Source organism: Neltuma alba, unplaced genomic scaffold, assembly GCF_004799145.2.
Source record: "Neltuma alba isolate B1F8T4 unplaced genomic scaffold, ASM479914v2 tig00012197_pilon, whole genome shotgun sequence".
NCBI lineage: Eukaryota > Viridiplantae > Streptophyta > Magnoliopsida > Fabales > Fabaceae > Neltuma > Neltuma alba.
In genome coordinates, this window is record NW_021636737.1 from 27702 (window position 1) to 45395 (window position 17694).

Below are 17694 nucleotides of genomic sequence, written 5' to 3' on the forward strand. Positions count from 1 at the left end.
TGAATATATATATATATATATGTGGTGACAATTAATTAATTAATTATATTAAACATCGGAGGTACTTTGTTATTACAAAAATTAGTTGTGAAAAAATGTTATGGGATTTCATGTTTAAAATCTTAAAAAAAATTTATTATTTTTCTGTTAGCCAAAAAAAATCATTTTTTCTATAAATATATTTAATATTATGTTTTATAAATATATATACACATATTAATTATTTATTAATTATATTATCTTATAAATTATTAATTATGTGAGTAAAAATTATTTCATTAACAATTTTACTTCTTCAAATCAAAATATATTATAAAAATATCCCTTATATAAGTATTATATTAACTTATACCCTTTTTGGTAATTTTCATATATAAAAAGTGTTTCTGGTAAAATGTCATCCAAACACTCTCACTTCTCAGAATCACTTTTTCACAAAATCTATTTTTCAAAAACTATTCTCCAAACCACGGTTTGGTTTTATCCAAACACACCCTAAGTAACGGATAATGCACGTGCTGACTTTATAATACGTATTACTTTCGACCTTCTCAGAGACAAATCAACACATGCGAAATTGTGAATTATATTAAAATTCCTTACCACAATCACAATCACAACCACTCAATATAAAGTTATAAAAGTTACACTATATTTCTAAATTGTAAAATACAAACGTCTAGAAGCAATATACAGAAAAAAACAGCGTCCAGTTAATTTAAAAATTAATTTGTTAGGACAAAATTAAGAAATTAACGATAATACTACAATTTTAACTCGACTTCAACTTCTTTAATTTTTAATCACAAAGCTTGAAAATTTTTGAAGATTGAAAAAACAATATATCTTCAAGTGCAATTTTGTACATTAAATATTTTCATTTATATAATGCTTATTATTCAGAATTTATGAAAAAAATTGAGCTGATATTATTAAACAATGTTGATTCCGAATGATTAATCAAATAACTAAGGAAGATGCCGAAATAAAACTCCTAATAGAAATCAAGTTACGAACTATAGTATCCATAGAGCAACATGAAAACGAAACCGATCGATTAATCACCCGAATAAGAAGCTAGAAATGGTAGAGTTCTAAGTTGCAAACACAATAAACTAGCGAGCACTTTTGGTCAAAAAAGAAAACCTAGCGAGCACCATCTAAGAAGGCCTGAACCTTGCCATTCACAGGGGCAGAGAGAAACTTCATGCAAATAGGAGCCCTAACTCCAGCAAGTGCCAGGATAGCCGCGGGAATACCCCACAAAGATTCACCACAGATGAGTCCAGAAGCCAAGGCAGGACCAAAATCTTTGGCCTTCTGCTTGTTCTTCCTCTCCCACAAGTAGAGTATTAAGCTGCCAATGCACATGTCAATGGCAAAGTAACCACCAAGATAAAATGGGATAGCCATGCTCATGGCATTGGGAATAAACCTATGTATCTTGTACTTGGTCTCGTAACGCGCCAACAGATCATGTATTATGTTTATGAGAATGGCGAGAAAGAAGAATATGATAGCCAGTTTAAGGCAGTTCTTAGGAAGGGAAGAGAAACCCTCTACTCCGAGAAGGGAAATCCCACGGTAGACTTGCCCAAAGGGTGCAGGGTAGGAGCCATCTGGGTCACCGATGGTATAAGCTTTGTAGAAGAACCAAAAAACCAGAGGCGTCGCGAAGCAACCCATGGCTGTACCTATTACTTGACTGAAGAACATGGAGCGAGGAGAAGCGAGCGTGAGATAGCCAGTTTTGAAGTCCTGCATGAGATCAGAAGCTGTGGAAACAATGCTCATCATAACACCGCAGGAAGCAAGGCCAGCAATTACACCACCCTTGTCAAGGCCAACCCAACCGCTGAAGATGAGGATGGCAATCTTGCCGTAGTTAGAGGCCAGAGACCAGTCAGTGAGACCGCAGCCATAGGCATTGCAGAAGGCCAGAACTGGAGCAATTAGATAGGCCACAAGTATATGGTACCATTTGAGCTGGGGGAAGATATGGGACACTGATATGATGGATACAACTGCAAGCACTACATAACCAGTTCCAGCAACCCACATGGGAATCTGGTCTTTCAAGAAGTAATCTTTTCGAATTTTGTCGTCGTTGTCTTCATTCTCGGTATCACTATCTCTTCCTTGTGGGGAATATGACACTTTCTTCTTCGTGAACTGTGCTACAAGGCTGCAACCTGTTTGGGTTAGCATGGAGACGCAGTGGTAAATACCATCACCAAGTATCATGGCAATTGCTACAAATACCTGTCAAGTTGCAATTCTGATTAGAAATCCTGGACTCCCTCCTTCAGGAATCATTAATTTGGCCTAGCTGCTATGCGTATCTTTAGCATTTTCACGGTGTTTTGATATTGATCCTATAGTTATTTTATAAAAGCCAAGAGAAACTACAACTTCGGCCTGTGATGTGAGATATCTATGGTTTTCATACGCCTGGCATATAACCATGCCTCTCCTAATATTTTAATTAAGCATCATATACATACTGATGCATCTAAAATGTTATAGGATCAAGATAATAGTGTAACCGGAAAATTTTCAATTGTTGTTATAATGTGTAATCTACCTTGTACCCTTGGAGGCCATGCAGACTTGAAGCCGGTAGATCTGTGCTATACCATATTCCTTTCTTTTGCTCAATTAAAGGCCACAAAATACCCCATGAGATTATGGATCCAATGAGCAAAGATATGTTGATGATGTGAGGGCAGATCATTCCAACACCCACATAAGTAGATGAGAAATCAAAGTAGAACCTGCAATATCACTTCAAATTATATCTTCATGTTGATGCATGCATTGATGACAGGATCGGATTTATTAAGCAAATGGCATATGCTAGCATTTTCAGTAATGGTGAACATTTATACATATATTCTTATGGGACTTGTGCGCGGAAGGGGTGTGTGTGTGTGTGTACGCATACTTTTGCTTATAGGCTTGGAGTCCAAATGTCGGAAAACTGGAAAACCCACATTCATCAGCCGTAGCAAAGAACCACTGGAAGAAGGCAAAAAGAAAGCTGCCACAAAAGCTTTTGAAGAGTAGAGAGACTTGTTTCCTGTATCCATATATGTACAAGATTGACAGGATTAATGTTTATGCTAGTGATATCAAATAACTGGATGACTCAAATGAATAAACTTCTTATAATTCGTTTTTATTACAATGAAGTTTCTTCTTTATGAACTTACTTTGCTAGCTTTGCTCCTTTTGGAGTGTGGAAGCTATTGATGAGAAGAGCTGTGGCAGTTCCACTTGGATACGTGAGCTTGTACTTCAAAATCATCATCTGGGAAAAGTACCCAATTCAATGTTAATTTTAAAAAGTCGCCATGCTTTTTAATATTCCAATTCTAGCACTTCAAAACTTTTTACAGGCAAACAGGTAAATCAATGTCAATGTAAAATGTAAAATTTATTGCAAGTTGTACTATTTAGTCAATTCAACAATACCTTTCGTATTAAACTATAATATCCAAGAAATAGAGAAGTCTCTAGTTTTATTAAAAACTGTCAGAGAATTATATTGTTTGTTTCTGGTATATATAAAATAGCACAAACCTTTCGTAGAGGGACAATGGAGAACAAGCCAACAAAGCTAACGGCAAAGAGGAAACCAAACATCCAACCAAGGCTGATAGTCTTTGTATTGATTGGCGTATTCTGTGCTGCACCTCCTTGAGCCGCAATATATGGACTCATCCCAAGTATGTAACTTGCCGTGCCACCTTTAATTTTTACAACTCCGATATTAAACTAAAAAAAAATTGGATAGCCAAAATGAATGTATATCAAATTTGAATGCTCTTAACGAAAGAGAGAGAGACACACACACAAATGATAGCCTCAACTAAGATTGTTTTGTTTTTCCTTTAAATAACCCATCATGTTCATATATAATTGTAACTTTGAAAGAGTGACGCATATCATTTTCTGAAGTTAAGAAATCAATCAAGTAAGTCTCAATGCACGTAATAAAATCCATAGTAAGTAATTGCGTGCGTTCGTCATTTTTGTATTCAGAAGCCATAAGTACATTCATATCACACGAAGAATAGGTTACTTAATTGCCTGAATGAAATCCTATTTATCTTGGCAATCAACTAAATTGTTGTATACATCAAACATAGATCTTTTTGATGTTTTGAAATTGACGCACACTGCGCTAACCGTGACATACATATGAAAAACATGCGATGATCAAGTGAAACGTTTTCAGAAATTAAGAAATCTAGAGAATCTAAGCCGCGGAGAAATTGATTATACACAGATAGAATGCGGAGAGAGACATAAAACTAATAAAGGGAGCAAGGCAGAGAAACGAAGATACGGACCGCTAAAGGCGATGCCGGAGGAGGCAACGACGCAGGTCTGGATAACAGTGTTCTCCTGGCGAGTGAAGGGCTGTTTGAGGAGGCCGAACTTGGAGAGAAGCGCAGTGTAGGACTTCAAGACGGCGAAGCCTAACAAGCCGGCGGCGACATTGAGGGACGGAATGACGCCGGTGGTGAGGTTGAGTTTGCAGACAATGAAGTTGAAGACGATGCTGAGCACAAAACTCGTCACCAGAGACCTAAGCGTTATCTGCTTCCGCCATGGCGGCACCTTGGTGGTCTTGAACGCCTCTTCTCCCTTCAACATATCGTCTTCTTCCTCGTATTCCTTGGGAACTACCGCAGGGCTAGGATCTCCGGCGGCCATCTCTTGCAGGGATCACTCTACGTCGAAATCTGTGGAAGCAATGTAATTATATATGCATATATATTCAGAATTATTATTAATGAGCGAAATAAAAATCAAGTGCGTGCATGAACATATATTAACTCTTAAACTGTTTTGCACTAGGAACCAAAAACAGGTCAGGCGCGACTGGACGGCGCAAAAAGCAAGGGTCAGTTGAAACGAAACACCTATACTGCAAATTAAAAGCTGGCTTGCTCAGAATAGGAATAGGACTAGGAATGTTCTCTCTTGCCTGATTGTATTCGCTTCCTTTTTTATTTTAAATTAATCCTGTACACAGTTTTTTTCAGAGTTATTATAAAAATAAGCGGGTTTTACAATTTTTATCTGTATATATCCTGCGATTAGTTAGATTTAAATTTAAATGATCACGATAATTGAAATTGTCAACCCTTTTTATCGAAAGTAAATCACATTTTCGTATCTTAATTTTGACCTCAATTAAATTATTTTGATAGGGTAGTTAATGCAAATAAAGTTTTTGACTTTTGACCTATGAAACAGCATTTATTAAGGTGATGGGGCCATTTTGCTTCAATATTTTATTCTCCTCCAAGCGGTAAAAAGCTTTTTTATTTGTATAAAGCATTTGTGAGGCTCTGGCATTGATGCTGAACCAGAATAATCTAAAATGGAAGAGCTCTTGGAAAATAGTACAATCAATCTAGCCCGATTATTAAAATATAGGCAGAAAAAGAATAAATACGGGAAATAAAATCTTATGTCATTGTTTATATCCTATCGTTAGTTTGTTTCCTTATTATTTAGCCAACAGTGCTTAATATCCGTTATTAATATAATTATAATTATAATTTTTGATGATGTTTGATAATTATTGTTATACTACCTCCGCTCCTTAATATAAAATCTTGTTTGATTTTTATTTTAGTTATAAATATAAGAACACAATCCACTTTGTCTCTTATATTTATACTTTTTTTTTCAGAGTAATTCTTTTAACAATGGTAATTCTAGCCAATACACTTAATTAGCAAGGATATTTTAGGAAAGACAACATTTATTTAGGACAAATAACTAACTCAACTTACTTCTTTAATCTCCTCAAATTAGTTAACTAGCTCTTATAATTAGGATCGAAAGTAGTATTATACTATAATGTGATTATACTTATTCATAAACTCTTTTACCGGTGGTGTGGTTATACTTACTTAAAAGTATAAATATTTATGTTGTTTGACCTCGTTAGTGTGGGTCTAATATTTTCATGACGTTGTTATATCATAAGAGAATTACAATGAGGTTTTAAGTAAGGAATACAATTGAAAAACAAGTCTCAGAGGTTGTCATTTTCACTATAGAACTTGTCATTATAAACTATTGAGATTGTTATTAAGACATTTTAGTAATTATTTTTTTTCTATGGGACTTGATTGTAATTTCCCCTTATATCATTGTCCATGCAAATATTTTGTTGCTCTCCTTTTGGATCAAACATCGCAATCACTTTTATAGGAATCCATTTTGATCTCAATATTCAAATATTTAAGAATAATTTTAGAAATTAGACGAGCATATAAATGACTGATTAATAAATTTTATATCGTTTTTTTTTTCTTTTTGTCATTCTCTAATTCTTTGCACTATAAATCGATAAAGCCCGGGTAGTGAAACTCTACCGAAAAAGTAGTTACTATTAATTTAAGTAAATTAAAAAAATTTATTAAGTTGATTATTTGTAATAAATATGTATTATCTTTTTTAAAATACCCGTGTTAATCATATGCATTAACTAAAGAATTACTATAAAGACTATTTTAAAATAAAGAAATAAATATGAGAAACAAAATTGATTAGAATATCTTATTTAAAACTAAATTAAAAGTTAATTAGCTCTTATATTAAGAATCATAAATAGTACTAATATCAAGGATAGTGATATTTTGTAATTTGAATTTTGAAAATGTGAATCAAAATTAATAGTTCTTGTTTAACATTAAAAATGCTTTTTAAAATTACTTTTCTACAAATCAAAATAAACTTATTCACATATTTATTTTGTATATTATAAAATTATTTTTAAAATCATAGTTTGATTTCCATTTAAATACTCCTAAGAAGGATAGTTGACCAAGATGAAGGGTTTTACTACCTTTGATTTTTAATACAAAACCTTATTTGACTTTTATTTTAATTCTAAATATAAAATCCTAATCTACTTTTATCCATCATGTTTTTTTTTAAAATACCCGTGTTAATCATATGCATTAACTAAAGAATTACTATAAAGACTATTTAAAATAAAGAAATAAATATGAGAAACAAAATTGATTAGAATATCTTATTTAAAACTAAATAAAAGTTAAATTAGCTCTTATATTAAGAATCATAAATAGTACTAAATATCAAGGATAGTGATATTTTGTAATTTGAATTTTGAAAATGTGAATCAAAAATTAATAGTTCTTGTTTAACATTAAAATGCTTTTTAAAATTACTTTTCTACAAATCAAAATAAACTTATTCACATATTTATTTTGTATATTATAAAATTATTTTTAAAATCATAGTTTGATTTCCATTTAAATACTCCTAAGAAGGATAGTTGACCAAGATGAAGGGTTTTACTACCTTTGATTTTTAATACAAAACCTTATTGACTTTTATTTTAATTCTAAATATAAAATCCTAATCTACTTTATCCATCATATTTATGTATTTTTTTCAATATAATTCTTTTAACAATAGTAGTTCTAACCAATATACTTGATTAGTAAGGATATTTTAAAAACACACCTATTTATTACAAATAACTAACTTAACTTTTTTCTTTAATCTCTTCAAATTAGTTAACTAACTCTTATAAATAAGACTAAAAGTAATATAATTTATTGGTTTGGATTTGTGCCGTAACGTTGTTTTAAACCTCAAACTCCTCTAGGATGGCCATTGGCCATTGACATGAAGAAAGCAAAATACTGGTGATATATTTTTATATGATATTTTATATAATTATCTTTCTATCATTTAATTTTGTATTGATTTATTGTTAACAATTATTTATTGATAATTACAAAACCCTCATCTTCTTCCCTGATTTCCCTTGACGAAATTTCCATCCCCCCTGCCTAATGAAGCAAATATCGTATTAATAGAATTTTCCCCCTCTCCTTTAAAAGTAAGCGGTTTGGAAGAATCATTAAAATCTCTCCAATATCCACCATCCACTCCATCAAACTGAACACTGTACGAGACAAGCCCAAGCAAAATTCGTCCAACCAACAAACCTCAAATTACGACTTAAGAAACTACGAAGAGCTGCATAGTCACAAGAGGCAAAACGTTATGAACAGATGCTATTTGCTCATGATTCATGTCAGCCAACAAGTGGAAGGCTGGAATTATGATCTGCAAAAGTCTATGGATATTTGAGTTGACTGATGACGACCGCGTGACCCTTCCTACATATAAACAGTGCCGACAGTCAATTATTATATATTAATGGGGTGAAAAACACTGGCTGATCACCAAAAGCTAAAAGCGAAAAACAAAAAAAACACTAACACTAACTTAAGCCCGTAGTTATTAGTTGATTTTGGGACTGGAGTAAAATGTTGGGTCCCTAAAAAACCTGGAAATAATCTCGGCCTTGTCAGTCGAAAGATCCGTGTTCTCTAGAATTTGCTCTTTTGATGCTTTGGCAATTGCTTGGACAGAACCAATGGCTTGACAAAGCTGAATCGAGCGACCAGAATAAGAAATAGGAAACAACTGAAGGTCTAATCTATGACTAAGTACGATTTAATCAGTGATAACATAACCTTGTCTCCTGGTTGCGAATATCGGTTTCAAAAAGAAAGCAATCTGTGATTTTTGCACCATCCTAAGCAAGTTCGATAACTCTACTTAACCAAGAGTCCTGCGCTTTAGCAAAGTGGGATAAGTTAGATATTTACCGCATTTGCATCATGACTGTCAATGCCGGGAATTGATGTAATCACTTTAAGGTATTGGTCCACTCCTTGTACTAATTGCCTCCTCTTCATGAACAAACAGAAGAGTCAGACATCAGCTGATAGCCTGATAGTTACGGACTTCCGTTAAGTAAATGAGTCGGGCAAGTGCAACTGACCTCAGCCTTCAATTTTTCTATAATTTTCTGCTGCTTGCACACTGCACTCCGTTTGCCATGCATGAAATAAGAAATAAGAAATACAAATATAAATTGGATCAACACACCGTGATTAGTTCCGGTAATGAGATCAAACCTCCCGAAGCATGAGCTACTTTGACCATCTTTTCAAAGCCCATCTCCAAGTCTTGAACTGGCACAAAAGTTGGCTTGGCAATCACCATATCGAATCTTCAAATTCCCACCAGCCATCCCATGATAGTTATATCATAATTAGGAGCTTGTTTGGTTTAAACACTGCCTGGTTTTTTCATATTAAAAAAAATACTGTTTGATTTTACTTCCATGTCCCCCCCCTTTCTGGGATAAAGCCTCTTTACCCTCTAAGACCACGCCAGGATTTGGTAAAAGTGTCCTTTATTTTGCCGGTAATTTTAAAATTTAAAAATTAAAAAATTAATATGTAATTATAATTATTTAATTTTAATTTTAGAATAATTTTTTAAAAATATAATTTAATAATTATTATTTATTTCGTTGTATTTCGAATTAAAAAATTTAACATCAAAATATAAAATCTAACCAAATCTCTCTAACAATCCTCAAAGTGTAACTATCATATCATATCCTTTTTGGTAATCACATATCCAAAAATAGTTAAAATATATAGAATCAGAACAAAATTATTTCTACCAAAATCACTTATTTGGGGGGAAAAAAAATCTCCAGATAGAAATCGCATTTAGCCAGACTTTTTAAAATCACGTTTATTCAAATGGACACTAAAGCCATAGTAAAACCCATGGTCAATTGTAGCAATATATTTCGGAACTCACTTGAAGTATGCTCGAAAAAATGATTCAATTTGCTCCTTCTCTGGGAGGATGATGACGACATAAAAACGTGCGAATTGCATCTAAATTTAATGAATATCAGCATCAATCTACCGCTGTAGAGGACACGGTGAAGACAACTTCAGTTAAGGATCGGAGCGTATGTGATATGCATCAAAAGCATCAGGGTGAAAAAAGGGCTAAGCAGAAGAGGTAGTTCATATTGCACCATGAAGACAATGAATAAATCCATGAATGCATACAAATGAATAGCTAGAATCCATTCCGTTTCCCTCATTTTAGTAAGGAAAGCACTCCGTTGAAAGTTGGAAGCACAGGATTGAAAGTTGGAAGCACAGGATCTTCAGTAAAGATGATTTGAATTGTAATCTTAATCCTAATAAACAGAATGCATGCAACCAAGAAATTACACACTGTTCACCTTTCGCATTTATTTTCCTTCCAAGTTCGAAGGAAGTACAGATAAACTTCATTCCGGAAAAGAGACAAGCTAAAACACTTTATAAAAATTTTTTGAAAGCAACCTTGATCAATCTGGAAATGATAAGAAGTTCTGCGTCTTGTTTTTCTAAACCAACTGACGGAGAATAGATGCATTGTCATTTACCTGTTATGTAAAAGGTTTCAATTCAAAATCATGTAGTTAATGGTTATTATAGTGTCCAGTTTTTCTTTTTTAATTTCTATTACTCTTATGTGCTGGGCAACTCTCCCACTCGTTCCCGTGTGTGTACATGATTGTTCGCGAATATCCGAGAGAGAGAGAGAGAGTGCCTCTATTTTGGACAGACTGAGACCCAAATTTTTGGTGTTTTAACATTGCTAAGTGGTAATCTTGTGTGTCTGTCTACACACACACACACACACACACACATATATATATGTTGCAAATCTCAGGTAAGTGCTATAAACTCTGTCACTAAACATGACAGGATGCAGGTCCCTCAGGAATTAACCCCATCCAAACACACATACTTAGTCATGATCTTAGTTTAGCCAAAGAGAAAGTTTAAAAGCAACAGATTCAGAACAATCAGAAGTCAAATAAAGATGAAGAGCAAAGAGCGGCAAACAGCTTTATGACTCTTTCAATCTTCGGGGCCAGAAAATAAGTGGATTAATAATCTTTCCTTTGTTAAAAGAGACATATACCGGATTGTGTCATATGGGGCGGTGTTGCAATGGTTGAAGCTTTGTAGCTAAATTGCAAATCCTTCATATCCGTATGCAAATCGTAGAGACCTGAAAGACAGCTGAAAAGTGAGAACTAACCATAGGCGGACCTACATTACACTTGCCCATTGTTTGGTTGAATTTTTTTTTGGGAGGCGAAGTGAGGTTTGGCGGAGGAAAAGCGCGTTTGGTTCAGTCCCCTTTGCTCTCCCCTGAAAATGGGCGAGAGAAAATATTCTCCAATCGTGACAAAATTATCCATGCCATATTTTTAATATTCCAGTGTTACCCTTCAGTCTTTGAAAACCCCTTTCGATCATTCTCGTCACCCGCGCCTGTGCTTGGTCGCATTTCCTCCTCCAGTCGTCTCGTCACGGGCGTCCCCTGGTTCTGCAGCTGCCTCCATCGCCTGGCTCTGTCACTCACTCTGGTCGCCGTATTCGGTCCATCCAGGTGAGTGTCTGAGTTCGTTCTCTGGATCCGATCATTCTTGTGTTCTTGATTCTTGTTCTTCATCTGGCTAAATCATCCTTTTTTGGTCCATTCTTGTTCTTCTAATCTACATGACAGCATCTGTCCATTCTTCAGTACCAGTCCTTCATTCTTGTTCTTCATTTGTTCACTCTCTGCATGCCAATAATCCTGTTCTCTTCAAACCGTGCCTTCCTTTCCTTCCATTAAAATCCCTCCCTTCCCTCCCTCGGCCGAACCAAACACTATTGAAACCTTTGAAATATGCGGAGTTAATATCATGCCCTTTTAACTTCTGTTCCAGGATTTAACGAAGATGCCTTAGTAAGCCAACTGATTCAGGCGACTCCTCCAAGCTACTGAAGAATGACAATGATAACACTCTTGCGATTTATGATCTTCCAATTGATTAAAATGAAAACAAAAAAGCAAAGCAGGAGAGCGACGGCGTCCGACGCAGGGTTGACAACCTCGCAGGAACAGATGGTGCGGGGAACTAATTCAAATATAGATTCAAAGCTTGGATTGAACAAATCAATATCACCGCATTTTGGGAGAAGATAAAGCCCAAGGGTTCGTACCTTCTTCAATAGTTATCTGAGGATAACCACGTAGGACTGATAACGGTGGAAGGCGTCCGACGGCGAGCTCGACCAAGTGAAGAATGCTTGTTCGTCGACGAAGAAAATTGAATTTGCTGCTGCTGCTGGGTACAGTGGCGTGTGGCGGCAATTATGTCTCTGGCGAAGGGCGGGGTGTCTAGTGGCATAGGCTGTTGGTGATGAAGTGAAGTCGGGACTTCTGCTCCGCAGAAGTTTAAATTTTTATGGGAAAACATCCGCGCACGAATGCCCGCGTGTGAATATTTGAAAAATCGGATGTTCATTAATATAATGATGAATATTTGAAAAATCAAAATTATTACTCGTATTTATGAATCATACTGATTGGCTATTTTACTGCCTTCTTAAAATTTACTTTTAGGCTAATTTGTCTTTTTGTGAGGATATTTTAGTTTTTTTTTTAAATATAATTTTTTAATTATGATATTTAATTTGATATATATTTGATATATTCTCCGGCCCACTGCGCCTCCCCTCCTCTCGGGCCGATTTGTGCGCAATCAGTTGGTAAGTGCTTGGGTAGTTGGGTTGAAATCGTGGTCTCGTCGCGGTCTGTTGCCTGTGAGATCGTGTTCCTAACTGATCTCGTCTGCTCGCTGGGCATACCCTGCGTCTTGTGTCCATTTGTCTGGGTTGCTTCCGTTTCCCATCTGATATGTAGGCTACCTGTTTGTCTTAACTTCTCGACAAGTCATGTGCTACTTGTAGACAAGCTAGTGACTCTAACTATTTCCAGTCTCATAATATGTGCTAGTTGACACTTTTTTTTTTTTGTTTCTTTATATATCGTTCATATTTTCTTTAATATGAGTATGATTAAGAGTAAATTAAGCCATGGGTGTAAATATTTTGTAACATGTGATTAACCAATGCTGCTCTATCATAAATACTTGCATACCCTTTTTTGGTCAGAGTGCACCTTCTTTTTCATCCATAGATGGACACAATATATTAGTAGTTTGGTAATGCATTTGTGCAGAAATGGCATACAGAGGACGAGGACGGGGACGGGGTTATGGAGTTTGGGGCAGCCCTTCATTTTCCAAACCTGAGGCATTTGTGCTTTTTCCTGAGGTAATTTGACCTATCTTTGAGACATTGACTATTCAGGTTTTCTTTCATTATCAAAGGCCAAGAATTTTTGCAGAAATTGAACTTAATAAATAAGGCGGACTTTATTAAATCTGGATTCTGGTGTGTCCTTGACTAAACAAGCATATTAGTGCAGATGACAGTTAACTTAACTGGGCCTGGCTGATTGGGCAGGGATGGATATTGTAACCAATAGTTTGACAGTGTGTGCTTTTGGTCATTTATGTATTTTTTGACTTGTTGATTGAAATCTCGACAATTATGATGAACTCAGTTTATACTTAACAAGTCATTCCAATGGCAGTAGACAGAAACCAAAAATTAAAACAAAACTCTAGTCTCTTCTTCCAGTCCTGTGTTTTATTATGGATTGAATATGTTATGGAGCAATACTGTTAAAAGTTGTGGGCATATTTATTTATACTGTCATCAATTGTTAGAACTAATAACTTACATGACTGTTCATCACTGTACTCATGAAACTGCAGGATGTTGTCTTGCCTGATGGTAAAGTGGATGATATCGATGCCAGCACGAAAAGGTTGCTTAACTGGAATAACAAGTTGAAGAATTACTGGAAAGCCTCTCCTTACTTTCTGGAGGACACTAACTCAAAGAGTAAGCATTAAAATTCCTTTTAAACAGTTTATGTATCATAGGAAGTCAATTATCAGTTAGATATGTAAAAGCCATGTTGACGACGATGACGATGATGACAAGCCTTATCCCATTATGGGGTCGGCTATATGGATCGTACGATGTCATTGTGTTCTATTAACAACCAAGTTTTTAGATAGATTGTTAACTAAAAAGTCTCGTTCAATGATCTCATTGAGCATTTTTCTCGGTCTTCCTTTGTCTCTTTTCAAAAGACTTTGAACTGTCTGATATACTTTTTCCACATTGCGCCTCCGATGGTCTTTTCTGCATGTGCTCAAACTGTCTCAAACTATGTTCAACTATTTTTTCTTCGATAGGTGTCACATCTACTCTTGTTCTGATATTTTTATTTCGAATCTTATCTTTTTTTGTATGACCACATATCCCATCTCAACATTCTCATTTCTGTTACCCCAACTTTATGCTCTTGTTTTCCCTTTTGAGCCCAACATTCACTGCCATGTAATAGAGCTGGTCTTATAGTAATCCAATAGAATTTTCCCTTATGCTTTGCAAGTACTTTCTTATCGCAAATAACTCTAATAGCATTTCTCCACTTTAACCACCCAACTTGTATTCTATGAGAAATGTCTTCATTAATTTCACCATCCTTATGTGTAATGAATCGTAGATATTTGAACTTTGACAATGTACCCTAATTGAAGTGAGAGGTGGTAGGTGACTAAAGCACCAGATTTCAGGTTGTGGACGTCTTCCAGAGTTCTCTTGCCTGAACTTTGCACTCTTGTTGCACCATAACTGTGGCACTCGCTTGACAAACTATGCTTATGCAGACTATTCTCGTGTCAAATTCTTGAAATGAATTTTAATTTCTTACACATATATGGCAAATGCAGGATGCCTCTCAAGCAGAACTGATGCTTCATTTTATAGATATAGAAGCAGTAAGCCAAGTAAATATAGTCTTACAACAGGAGAGTGAGAAGTGAGGCTAGATGCTTTGGACTTAGGGTTTACCATCTCTTCTGTCTGTATTGTATCTATCAGAACCTAAATTGCATTCCATTGTGATGTATAAGATAAATTCTTTTACCTAAGGAAGTGAATTAGTGCCACATATCGCATCAGATGGGGTTAAAGAGGTCTTGATATGTAATCGGGTTTGAGGTGCAACCAGATAGACCAGACATAGAGTTTTCAAAACATATTTATTGTCTATCGCATATTTGCTCCGTATTTGGCTCCAAAGATATGAAAATTTTCCTTCCTCAACTGTGCGCTAGCTTTTTTGTGCTAAGCTTCATTTGCACTATTCTAATATCTGTCCAAATGTCAGAGAGGAAAAGGTTAGACGTGGAAAGATTTTCTGACAGGCAAAAGGCTGTGTTTACTCGTGATTCTCTATCACAAGTTTTAGAGTTCAAAGATTTTCCCAAAGAGTTGATTCAAGGTGCGTGCAATGGAATACAAGACAATAGTCATATTTTAAATTCCACAAATATATTATGCTTTTAACCTTTTAGGTTCTTTTTGACAAAGATTCTCCAAATCTCCATATGGTATTTTCAGGTACGACACGACGTATACCAAAGCGGAAAAGTTTCCGGTGGAACCCAGAGTCAGGTTTGATGATTTCACATGCCTTTTATTTATTTGTTAAATTTGTCAGTTTTGTGCTAATTTGAGCCTGGTATTCAGTTTAATGTTTGGCTCCGAAGTTAACCTTTAAAGTGCAAATAGATCTCTCCCTCTTAAAAAATCTTTTTGAAACTTCTGTTGCCAGTTATATCCCATAGATCATTGGTTCATTCTGATAATAAACAGTATATTTTCATGGCTATTTTTCCATTAAAGATGCAACAAGATTACATGAATGTTGGAAAGCTTCACCTGCTGCCAAAATTGGTTTCTATTGAATGGATTTTGTCACATTGTGAAGGACTTGCATTTGGTGTGAACTTTAGTTTTGAGGCATATCCTTCTTAACTCATGATAGAATTATACGATACAGACTTGTGATATTGCACAAGACTTATTTAAGATGTTTGTGTGACAGATTTGAAGACGCTAGATTTATTTGAACAACTTGAGAAAAAGGCTCAGGTAAAATGCCTCTGCCTAAAATATCATGCCATCATTTTTCCATGGTAACATTACAGTGGTCACACTTCTGGTCCAACTTTCCTGGATTCCTTAATTTGGCATCAGTGGAGTCTATACTACTGGGAGGTGGTTTTGTAGTTTTCTGAATACTTTTTTCTAATATAATTTTGGTTTAATAAATGAAGGGGGACGGTTCACCGTGAAATGTAAACTTAGCTGAGTAATGTTCCGTTGACCACTATTGTAAGAATTAGCGGGTCTCATTAATGTAATATTATATTTGCATTTTTCGATATGGATAGTATAGGGCTACTTGCACTCATGTAATGGTTCCCAAATCATTTGTCAACGTTCTTTTTCCTGCAGGGCCAGGAAGGTAAAGGTGAGAAAGAAAAGAAAGAAGGGGAAGATGAAGATGAAGATGAAAATGCAGAAAATGAGGAGGTTGAGGAAGAACTTAGCGATGACGACTATAATCAGGTTCCACAATGCCTTCAACTGTGATGTCATAATTTTCTTACATGTTATCTTATTGACTCACTCAAAATTAGTCCGCTCTCTTGTTGCAAAAGTCATTCATCAGCAGTCACCTCAAACCCCCCATTCTCTTCTATATTGATCCTTGGGGTGACTTCTTGTTCCTTTCCATTAATTGACGGGCAGTATAAACTTGAAGTTTTTAACAATTATATGAGAGTGCTTGGCACTAATAGCATGTGTTTTACAATTTTCCTAATATGATATACGAGAGGCTTAACAACTTCCAGTAGTCTGTGGTTTATAATAGAAGACTGATGATTCAAGTCACTAATTTTCCTTCTTTTCTTCTTCTCGTTGTGTCACTGTGTTTTGCAAGATAAATTGTAAAATTGCGGAATCTATTATTTATGGTTGTGTTTTAAACTCGAACTAATTCCTTGCACTTCCAGAATGAATATTTTGACGATGATGAAGATGATTACAATGATGTAGATGAGGGGGAAGGTACTGTCCGCTTGGCATCACCGCATGTGCCATTTTTTATACGCTTTGATCATCTTCTATTTGAATATTTGGCCATGGCGTGGTTCAATGTAGTCAATTTCTAAATTATCATGCTAACCTCTCCTTTTCACTTATTGCAGATGAAGGCATCTACTAAGAGTCTCTGGAGAATGATTTTCTGCCCTTTGTCTGCCAGATTTTATGTACAGAGCATGCGGGCATGTGGGTTGGGAGATTATTTGATTGAGCAGGGGCTATAGGGAAAGTATTAATAGAGAATATCTGATTTTTCTCGGAATTTCTTCATTTGGAGAAGGCCACAGTGGAGATCATCAGATGCGTTTTGGTATTACAATAATTGCTGCATGAAAACACGAATCGCCCACTTTTCAAAATACGCGCACCATTACTCTGGATCTTGTTTCACGGTCATATTGTTCTCCCCCCCCCCCCCCCCAAAAATTTTTTTTCTGAACTACTGTTGTTTATCTGAAAAACGTGAGCTTACTCAGCAACACATTTTATACAAAATGTTAACAAGATAAGTGCGTAAACATAGCCGTAGCCCGCAATATTGTTCCGTCTTTTACAGTAAAATGCTTGAATCATTTTTTTTAAAATAATTATTGTCTTAATTACACAGGTTTTCCCTTCCATTTTAAAAAAACATTTTATTCCAAACTTTGTTGACAAGATTTTTGAAGTATTTCTATTAATTGAAAACTGCGCCAGAATAAATCTTATATATTAATTTGTTTTTCATATTAAATTTTTAATTTTTTTTGGGTAAAAAAATTTTTAATTATCTTTTGATAGTTATTTTAACATTTACTAGCTATCAGTTTAATATTCTAGTAAATTTAGAAAAATTTGAGCAAAATTTTACTTTTAAAAAATCTTAAATTAACTTAAGAGTGAC

At 35.0% G+C, this 17694-nt stretch overlaps 2 protein-coding genes and 1 long non-coding RNA gene across 3 annotated transcripts; 1 reads left to right on the forward strand and 2 right to left on the reverse strand.

The window, feature by feature from the left end:
- Positions 1-1146: 1146 nt before the first annotated feature.
- On the reverse strand, positions 1147-12121 carry LOC114724744 (probable metal-nicotianamine transporter YSL7). Its single transcript, XM_028911185.1, has 8 exons — positions 11971-12121; positions 11473-11507; positions 4356-4683; positions 3583-3749; positions 3213-3310; positions 2945-3079; positions 2585-2774; positions 1147-2262 (listed from the first exon to the last, which is right to left on the reverse strand). The coding sequence occupies exons 1-8, from the start codon at positions 12119-12121 to the stop codon at positions 1147-1149; spliced, it is 2220 nt and encodes a 739-aa protein (XP_028767018.1).
- Positions 8829-9768, reverse strand: LOC114724731 (uncharacterized). The gene is made up of 3 exons (XR_003738348.1): positions 9691-9768; positions 8991-9085; positions 8829-8895 (listed from the first exon to the last, which is right to left on the reverse strand). It is a non-coding gene; the product is annotated as an uncharacterized LOC114724731 (long non-coding RNA).
- Positions 12122-12454: 333 nt separating the features above from the next.
- LOC114724730 (DNA-directed RNA polymerase III subunit RPC7) lies at positions 12455-17333 on the forward strand. The gene is made up of 9 exons (XM_028911166.1): positions 12455-12482; positions 12955-13049; positions 13556-13685; positions 15025-15138; positions 15258-15311; positions 15745-15791; positions 16158-16271; positions 16721-16775; positions 16916-17333. Exons 2-9 carry the CDS (start codon positions 12957-12959, stop codon positions 16930-16932), a joined length of 624 nt encoding a protein of 207 aa, XP_028766999.1. The 5' UTR covers positions 12455-12482; positions 12955-12956; the 3' UTR covers positions 16933-17333.
- Positions 17334-17694: the final 361 nt, after the last annotated feature.

What these genes read in the sequence shown, in the direction of transcription:
- LOC114724744 (XM_028911185.1), bottom strand. Translation starts at nt 12,121, where the DNA reads ATGCCACTAGACACCCCGCCCTTCGCCAGAGACATAATTGCCGCCACA. An exon ending in AGAACAAGAATGAAGGACTG is followed by an intron (nt 4,684 to 11,472) that starts GTACTGAAGAAT and finishes GTAGTTCCCAAG; the next exon opens with GAATACGAGGAAGAAGACGA. An exon ending in CTCCGGCATCGCCTTTAGCG is followed by an intron (nt 3,750 to 4,355) that starts GTCCGTATCTTC and finishes TAAAAATTAAAG; the next exon opens with GTGGCACGGCAAGTTACATA.
- LOC114724730 (XM_028911166.1), top strand. Translation starts at nt 12,957, where the DNA reads ATGGCATACAGAGGACGAGGACGGGGACGGGGTTATGGAGTTTGGGGC. An exon ending in GGAGGACACTAACTCAAAGA is followed by an intron (nt 13,686 to 15,024) that starts GTAAGCATTAAA and finishes TCCAAATGTCAG; the next exon opens with AGAGGAAAAGGTTAGACGTG. An exon ending in AACTTGAGAAAAAGGCTCAG is followed by an intron (nt 15,792 to 16,157) that starts GTAAAATGCCTC and finishes TTTTTCCTGCAG; the next exon opens with GGCCAGGAAGGTAAAGGTGA.